Source organism: Gossypium arboreum, chromosome 13, assembly GCF_025698485.1.
Source record: "Gossypium arboreum isolate Shixiya-1 chromosome 13, ASM2569848v2, whole genome shotgun sequence".
Taxonomy (NCBI): domain Eukaryota; kingdom Viridiplantae; phylum Streptophyta; class Magnoliopsida; order Malvales; family Malvaceae; genus Gossypium; species Gossypium arboreum.
The window spans coordinates 105,500,208-105,510,272 of NC_069082.1; the positions used below are offsets into that span (position 1 = coordinate 105,500,208).

General features: G+C 34.4%; 1 protein-coding gene across 1 annotated transcript; it reads left to right on the forward strand.

Moving 5' to 3' along the window:
* Nucleotides 1-239: 239 nt before the first annotated feature.
* Nucleotides 240-1,401, forward strand: LOC108462133 (transcription factor MYB82-like). The gene is made up of 3 exons (XM_017762118.2): nucleotides 240-401; nucleotides 515-644; nucleotides 725-1,401. The coding sequence occupies exons 1-3, from the start codon at nucleotides 284-286 to the stop codon at nucleotides 1,203-1,205; spliced, it is 729 nt and encodes a 242-aa protein (XP_017617607.1). The 5' UTR covers nucleotides 240-283; the 3' UTR covers nucleotides 1,206-1,401.
* Nucleotides 1,402-10,065: the final 8,664 nt, after the last annotated feature.

The following is a 10,065-nucleotide window of genomic DNA, read 5'->3' on the forward strand; positions in this document are numbered from 1 at the left end:
CTTTTACTGATGTGGTCTTATGCTTTCTGCATATAAAAATGTAAACCTTGACAATATTTATGGAATAAAAAGAAGACTCATTGAGCGGATCCATTTTTCCAAGTCAACTCGTTTGCCTGAAAGTAATTCAAACATAAACCACAGGATCTAGGAAGGAACGTACTACTGACCCGCGTCTTTGACGAATTGAATCTTTGGATCATTATTTACATCCTATATAAATAGATGGAACTGAGAGATTCAGTAAGTAATTGAAGAATTAAGTTACAGAGTAGTCCGAAAGATGGTGAGACAACCGTATCTGAAGAAAGGAACATGGAGTCGTGATGAAGATCAGAAGCTGATTGCTTATATTGTGAGATATGGGATTTGGAATTGGAATGAAATGCCCAAACATGCTGGTATATTAGACATCTCCTTTGAAGCTTTCAACTTAAATCATGAAATGAAAAAACTCAACTTAAATATCGTTTAGATTTTGTGATTAGAGTATTAATTACCTTTTGATTTGTAGGGTTGCAAAGATCAGGGAAGAGTTCCAGACTTCGTTGGATGAATTACTTGAGGCCTAATATAAGGCGAGGAAACTTTACCAGGGAAGAAGAAGAAACCATAATCCGCCTGCAAAAGATACTAGGAAATCGGTTAGTAGCACAGCCATAAATGTAAGGTTATAGTTGGGATGATATATATTTGCTGAAATTTTGATTAATTATTATATCAGATGGTCAGCAATAGCAGCAAGGCTCCCACAAAGAACAGACAATGATATAAAGAACTACTGGAACACTCGCTTGAAGAAGAGAGTAATATCGGAGAACAAAAATTCAACAGCTGCAACTACCTCAACAACAGAAACCAATTCCAGTATGGTGGAGAATTCGTCTGATACTGATTCCTCATTGATGTTAACGAATATTTTGTTGGACTCACCGGTTTCTACAATAGATGACTTGCTGGAACCACCCGCTTATTCTTGTTTTTCTCCATCAGGCTCCAACCTTGTAGCAGTTGATGACAAATATAGTATGGGTACAGACAACAATTTAGTTTCATGTTGGGAAACGCAGAGTTACTTGGAGCAGCCACAGATGATAGAAGGTTTGGATTGGGAAGCAGTGTTACCAAATTCTGAGCTGTCGCACAGCCACCATCAGCAAAACTATGTTCCTCTGGATGATTTCTGGTTCAATCCATTAATTTAGTATTGTGTCAGTGTCAGTTATAGATTCTTTTAGTGTGTCTCTACTAATATTCCCTGGTCTTGAAATGGATAGTCTTTCCTTGTCTCATAGTTCTCGAATGTGAAAATAATAATATCTAATGATTTTCAATATTTTCATAATAAAATAGGATTTAGACTTTGATCAGGCTTGAAACGACGATCAATAGAGTCCCAATCCCACTTCCACTCATCAGCAACAATTCTACGACTTTAAACAACTTTATTTTCTTCTGTTCTTTCCAAAAGAATCTTTTTTTTCATTTAGCGATCTAATAATTTTAAATTATATATTTTATATACAGAGAAGGTGCCTAACTATTTTTACATACTTCAATAATTTATTTTAATTTTATTATTAATATTTTAACAATTCAATTATAAAATTTATCAATATAATTATAATTATCATGGATATAAAATTTTAAATTAATTTAATACTTTTAACATATTAATCTAAAATATTTTTATTAATATATATTCAACAACTAAATTTTTTACATGATCTATATAAATTAAACATAAAATATAATAGAATAAATTATCTCCTTAGTTAACTTAGAATAGTGGCCAAAAATTTTATTTAAAATTACTTTTTAAAAAACGAAACCTATTCTTGAATCTGGATGCAACGCCATCATCTTCCTTTGATGAACTGGTGGTAGTGTAACGATTGTTGGAAATATACTACTGCAAAACGAAATCATTAGTATTAACACGAAAAATAAACTGAGCATAAATGAATAAAGTAATCACTATGTTGTGGAAGAACCCCTTTCTTAGAAGCAAATTCGTCTGATCAGTGTAATCTTGTAGTGGACGTCGCCCCCAAGCTTAAAATAGTACTTCAGTATTGGTACACTTGAATAAAAAATATGGAACACAATTGGTATTACTCTCCTCGAAAGGAATCGAAAAAATAGGCTAGAAAATAAAATTGAGGATTTGGTTGGGAAATTTGACTAGAAAAGAAAACAGACGAGCTGAGAAAAGAAGAATGAGGTTGTTGTTTTCCTTGTTGTGTAAAATAAGGAGAATGACTTGCTATTTGAACTATTTTCTAAATGGGAAAAATGGTAAAATGCATTGTGTCAGTTTCCACAAAAAGTGCAACACCCAGAAACTGATGAGACGTTTCTGTAACAGTTAGAGGATTTTTCACAACTAAAAATATTCTGAAAATAATAAAACAAAAAAATAGAAATTTTTTCCAAAAAGAAACACCTGCGGTACGTGTTAACATGGACATGGACTGAGTTGGGCGGTAGCACGCGTGTGTTGGGCCTTTAGCCCTAATTACTCAATGAAGGTAAGAGGCAATGTTATATTTAAACTCTCTTAGAAGCCTTTTTTCAACCAATGTGGGATTGCCCACTTTGCATTACCAACATTCCCCTACAAATGCAAAATAATTGGAAATTTTTGTGAACATGAGAAAAAGTACAACGTGAGAAGAACAACAATGAAATTAGCCTCTTAAGCACTTGTAACAACCCGTTTTAAGGTCAAATCGAAACAGTGGTTTTGAGACCAAGAATTGGAAGTAGAAATATTTATTGTGATATTGTTTTAAGGTCTACATTATTATTGAATGATTGTGTGAAAATTTCGTTAAGAAATTTTATCGATAAGGTGTCTAATTTGACTAATAGGACTAAATTGCAATAAGTGCAAAATGTGTGTTCTAGAAGCTAGAGGTGTCTAATTGATATGAAATTTTAAATTGGAGATCTTTAAATTGTAATTAGACCATTATACTTTAAGTTGGACAAAAATGGACACGGTTAGATAAAAGTTCAAAGTTTTAAGTGAAAGGCATTTTGGTCATTTGGCTAATAAAGACAAAATTTAACAAATAAAATATGTCATCTTCTCAATTTCATCCTCCCATGGCTGAAAATCACAACAGAGGACATAGATGGGTTTCCCAAGCTTTCAAGCTCAATTTTAAGTTCGTTCTAGCCCCGTTTTTAATGATTTTTATATTTTTGAGATCCTTGTAACCTAATCTAGCTATTTCAAGGGCTAATTTGATAGAAAGATGAAGTTTAAAATTTTAACCATGCTAGATATTTGTGAATTTTGATGTCTAATGGTAGAAAATGCATGTTTGGTGTTAGATAAACAACTTTTGCTAAGTGATTTCCGATAAAAATGTTAAAAAGGACTTATTTGTAAAAGTTATAAAATGAGTAGTAAAAGTGTGATTAAGTGGAAAATTTGGGATGATATGAGTATGAAAATGGTTCGGCTAAGCTTGGGTTTTGAAGAAATTGAATGCATTTCATTTTACAAGCCTAGGGACTAAATTGTAAAAATGTGAAATATTAGGGGCAAAAATGTAATTTTTCCATAATATGATTTTTGGGCCAAATTGAATAATGTGAGTATTAAATGAGTTAATTTTTTTTATTATAGATCACGAAAAACGAGGTTTGGACCTAGATCGAGGGAAAACAAAGTGTTTGATGATTAGGTCCAATTCTAATATTTTTGTACTGAGGTAAGTTTATAGGTAAATAATATAATGTTATTTTTATGTTTCAAATGTTTTAATATTGCATGAATTGTGTGATTGACTCTTTGGACGAATTTGACAAAGTTTCGACAAGCGAAAAATCCCGGTTGAACCTTAGGAATAGAATAGGATACGAATGACATGTCACTAGGAACCCATGTGTATATGTGTTTATGTGATTCGGGTGCTGGTCTCGTACGTCCTACCAGTGGCTGGGTATTTTGGCATATGTTGTGGATACCTGACAGCTTGTGTGAGCAGCATTGTATAGCCACGTCCTGACTGACAGCTTGTGTGAGGAGGCCTGTAAATAGGTCGAGAGTGTGCCTATATGTGTTATGAGATAAGAGGTAGCTTTAGCTACATATATGGCACTTACGTGTAAGATTTTTCGAGTATCCGATAATATTCCGAGTGTTCAACGGGTATGACGGAGAGGTAAAAGGATGTGGTTATGCTACGAGTTGGTACAGGTATGTACGTAAAACTCATAAGTAATAAACTTGATAGGTGATGAACTCTTGGTAAGGTTGTGATTGAGCAAGTTATGACTATGAGATCTTAATATCAACTATGCTATCCCACATTATATAAATTGCATGATTAAGGTATGGTTAAAATACTTATTATTTGCATATGAACTTACTAAGCTATATAGCTTACTCCCCTTTCTTTCTCTTGTCTTATAGTGTCAGCAAGCTAGCTCGGGTTCGGAGACCGTCGGAGATCCATTCACACTATCAACAATTATTTTGGTATCAATGAATTCAAAATTTTGAGTTATGACATGTATGGGGGACTTGGTCATTTTGTTATGTGTCATAATTGATTTGGCCAAATGTGTTGGCTTATATTGGTTAGAAGCTCATTTTGTATAAGGCCAATGGAAATGGGCTAATATTAGTTATAAGTATATTCATATAATGATGCATTTCATGAATGATGTGTAACACACCTATCCCGTAACCGTCGCCGGAATAGGTAAGGGGCATTACCGGACTTGTAACTCATGTCGAACAAAGAAAATTTTGAACTTTTCTTGAAATAAAATCATTCATTTAAATAAGTACTAAGCACGACCAGGATAAAATTTAAACTTCTAAGTAAACATTCAAAAGATGCCATTTTCGCATGGCTTATATACATTAACCAAAAATATTCTTCCGCCACTAGTCTATTCTATACATGCCATAAAATAATTCTAAACATAACAAGAATAAGCAGTGGATAGTGATAGTGTGACTAGTTGTTGACGATCCCCGAGCCTCAGAAGCTTCAAGAATGAGATCTATAAAACAGAGAAAACAAAGTAAACGGAGGAAGCATTACAATGCTTAGTAAGTTTTAAGCAGTGTCAACAGATAACAATCAAATTATAACATAGTTGTTCGTATTTTTATTTCACTCTTCCTTCGAGCATACCATCCCTTTACCGAATATGCACATCTCATCATATACAATAGGCAGATAAACTTTCACATAAAAGTGAGCTCATGTGACATAGATATATTGTATGATTTCACATAACCTCTCACACTGATCCGATGTCACATAATCATAGGAATAGTCTCATAGATTGCTCTCGTATGCATCACATAACTACCTTATGATTTAGTTCAAATCAAGCTCACATACAAACTTGGAGTACATACCTGTTTAACCTTTCACATTGAGTATATTTATAAGCAATTCTTATTATGAAGTCTTATAGCTTTAACCTCTACTCGGATTATCGGCGAGACCTCTAGCTCAGACGAAATCTCCACATGAAGTTATCGGGTCTTACCCGGACATAATCTCCACACGTAGTCATCGGGTCTTACTCGGAATATATTTCCAAGTTTCATGTACATTTAATCACATGTTACAACATTCACATTGACTGTCATATTTGTAATTCATTTGCCTCATCAAATATCTAATAATACACACCTTTCACCGTTGTCATTTGGCCACAATATATATATATACACATCTCATACATATCTCACATTAGCCATTTGGCTTTACCACATATCCATCTCATACACGTTTCGCATTAGCCATTCGGCTTTACCTCATATATACATGTTCACATTCATCACATTGGCCATTCGGCCTTATCTCATATATGCATGTTCACATTCATCTCATATATGCATGTTCACATTCATCACATTGGCCATTCGGCCTTATCACACATACGCATGTTCACATTCATCACATTGGCCATTCGGCCTTATCACACATATATATACAGGTTCACATTCATCACATTGGCCATTCGGCCTTATCACACATACGCATGTTCACATTCATCACATTGGCCATTCGGCCTTATCACACATATATATACAGGTTCACATTCATCACATTGGCCATTCGGCCTTATCACACATACGCATGTTCACATTCATCACATTGGCCATTCGGCCTTATCACGCATATATATACAGGTTCACATTCATCACATAAAATCCTAAATCAAAATATAAATTTTCATGTATTCACATCACAATTATCCAAATATACTTCACATACCACATATACTTTCACGTATACACTTTGTCTTGGCTGAATCTACATCTATCATTTTCCAATGAATAATTCAATTTCATGCCATACTATCATTTCATATTCGAATACTTATAAACTTACAATTTCACAAATTTTAATATCAAAGATCCATCTATCACTCATATATCATTTTACAATATCACAATTTAGAATTCACGTATGGGTTTAATCAATAGCTTATGAGCAACTAAAACAAGTTTTATTAAGGTTTACAACATAATCTCAAATTCAGCACAAGCTGTTTTTCCTGAGCAATAGTCACTAAATTATTTATAACTGGAGCTACAAAACTCCAAATCAATTTCCGTTAATTTTCCCTGAATATAGACTCATATATCTTCTATCCATAAAATTTTCATAATTTTTGGTTTGGCCAATAAATACCAGATTTTTCTTAAAGTATCCCCTTTTTCACTGTTTGACTAATCTGACCACTCTTCACTACAAATCAAATTTCTCATTTTACAGAATTAAAAATGTGTTGTATTTGATTTCATTTGAAACTAGACTCATTAAGGAGTCTAATAATATAAATTTTATCTTATAACCATTTTTGTACAATTTATAATGATTTTCTAAAAACAGAATAGGGGATTTCAGAGTCATTCTGACACCGTCTCACACAACTTTAAATATCTCTTTATAGGAAATTTATTTGCTCACAAGGTCTCTTTTATAAGAAACTAGACTAATTAAGCTTTGATCACATATTTTATTCAGCCTATAATTCCACACCAACAATTTATGGTGATTTTCTAGAATCACGTTACTGCTGCTGTCCTAAGCAAATTATTACAATTTGCTCTTAAATTTCCAAGTCCAAACACTTATGAACTTACCATTTGAGTTTAAAACATATCATGGCCCCATCATACCTTATTAAATCAACTCATTATGTCCTATTATGATTGAATTTACTCAACGTTTAATCACTTAAAACTTACCTCGGATGTTGTCGAACGATTTCGGCGGCTATTCGATCACTTTTTCCTTTCCTTTATCCAACTTTGGTCCTCTAAGCTCTTGAGCTAATTCAAACAAATTTAACTTATTAAAGTCTCAATATGCTAGCTTATGGCCGAATATGACAAGGAGTTTGATAGGTCATATGGCCACCTTTAGCTCAAATACAAAATGGTCATACGCATTTTTAATCACATTGAGCAATTTAATACAATTAATCTAACATTTCCTCATGTGCACCTTTATGACCGAATACATGCAACATCAATCTATCTCATGTGGCCGAATATGCATGTCTATGTTGAGGCCAATTATATGCTTAACACTTCCTACAAATATGGTTACTTGTATTGACTACATACCATTTTGTTTCAAGTTCAAAACTCGGCTAATACACATATATACACTAGTAATCAAATATTAACATTTGCACTTCACCTTACTACCATTTTTCATCTAAATAACATGAACACAACCATATTTCTCTTCTACTTCCTACCATGGCCGAATGCATCAAGACACCATACCATTTCAATTTTGGTCATGGGTTAAACAAAGAACTTAATGTCTAACTCAAAAATGCTAAAAAGAAAAATCCAAGAGTCATCAATCCACCATCACATGTATCATTACAAAGCTTCACATTTAGCATGCAAATGACATCAACACAAATCCACCTTAGCCGAAACTTAACTCATCTTCATGCCTCATCACCACAACATCACACACCAACCAAGAAGACAACACCCATGGCCGAATATCATCTCCATCACATAGCAAAGATTTAAACCATGGGCTAGGTAGAACTCAAGCTAACAACTAAAAACATGCATGAATCTCATGGAACAACATCAAACATACCTCCTTCTAAACACCAACCAACCGAACATGAAGCAAGAAAATCCTCTTCTTCTTCCTTCCTCCTTAGAATTTTCGGCCAAAAGAAATGTTAAAGGATGGACACTTTTTTCTTTCTTTGTTTTCATCACCCTCCATCTCCTTATTTTATTACTAACCCTTTATTTTATCATTTCTAACATAAAGCATTAACACAACATGTTTATGACATGTTTTACCCATAACATTTTGTCCACCCTCATTGTCATGGCCGGCCACTACTTTCTTAAGTGGGGAAATTGACATGCAAGTCCACCCTTTTGATTACATGCACTAATAGATCCTTATAGATTAACCTATCACATTCCAAAAGTGTCACACATAAGTCCTATTAGCTGAATTCACATGCAATCGACTAAATCGAAGCTTAAAAATTTCACACATTCATATTCACATATTTTAGACAATAAATATCATATTCAAATAATTTGGTGACTCGGTTTAGCGGTCCCGAAACCACTTTCCGACTAGGGTCACTTTAGGGGTGTCACATGATGTGTTGATGTCTTGGTTGTGGATGTTTGGTTGTATATATATGCTTGGATAGGTGCTATGTAACGTTGTGTAGGTGTGTGCATTAAAGGGTGGCAAAATGGCTTGGTAAATAACCTTATTTTTGTCCACACAGGTAGACACACTGGCGTGTGTCTAGGCCTTGTCCGGCATACGGCTTGCCCCACGGGCATGTGTTTAGGCCGTGTGTCCCCTGCACCTAAATTTCGAGAAACAGAATGCTCAGAATTGAGCACATGAGCAGAGACACGGGCATGTGCCTCAGCCATGTGGATAGACGGCCTCGAACACAGGCGTATGCCCTGGCCGTGTGAAGTCTGCACCTATTTTATAAAATTAATTTTCCACACGGGTGTGTGACTTGGCCATGTGATCTCATTTTGTTCATGAGTTACAAGTTAGAGATTTAGACGGGGTCAGGACATGGGCGTATGTGACCACACTACCTGCCCACACGGGCGTGTGACCCCTGTTTAGTGGAAAATTTTCTATGTTTTGTAAAATTGTCTAAAGTTCTTGGTTTACTCCTGAACCACTTTCAATGCACGGTTTGGGCCTTGTAGGCTCGTATCAGGGACTTTATGATTAAATGCAAATTGTTTTATTTTGGATGCAAATTTATAACATGAAATTGTATGTTTGTTCGTGTGATAAATCCGGTAATGCATCGTACCCTGTTCCGGCGTTGAATACGGGTAAGGGGTGTTATAGCACTAGTATCTTGTAGATTTGAACTAGTACATAGAAAAATGAGTGATTCATCTTTTTAACTTGTGAACGAATCTTGAACTTGTCTTGTTAAGGTAGGGGTTAACTCATGATATACAACTAATCTCAGAGTCAATTGATGTTACACGATAGATCAACAAGTTTTAGCCAATACACCTTGGGATGCTGGTAAGTGCTTTAGAAAGACAATCCAATGTCTTTCATAGAAGTTGGCTAGTTTTTCACATTTATGTAAGTTATTTCATCAAGTCTATCTCAATATAAACTACTTGAATTAGGACTATGAAATCAGTAAGAGCGTTTGTTAAGCTCTTCCTCTCAAATTTAAATTTGGTGAATTCATTAAGTATGTCTCAATAGGACCACCCAAACCTTGGGATACGAATTCATTAAGAGTAAGAACTCAACCTTATGCATGTACATCATTTTCCATAAGGATAGATAAAAATATACAATATGAGTCTTTCCATCGTTTCATTTGACCACATTGAACTGAGAAAACTAAGTTAGGTATCCACCATGAATTCCTTAACCACTAGGCTTAAGACTCATCCCCCTCGATGAATCAAAAATCATTTTCCTACTTAACCCTTTGGTTAGTGGATCAACTAGGTTCCTTTCAAACCTCACGCACTCCAAAGCAAGTACTCAATTCTTGATTAAATGT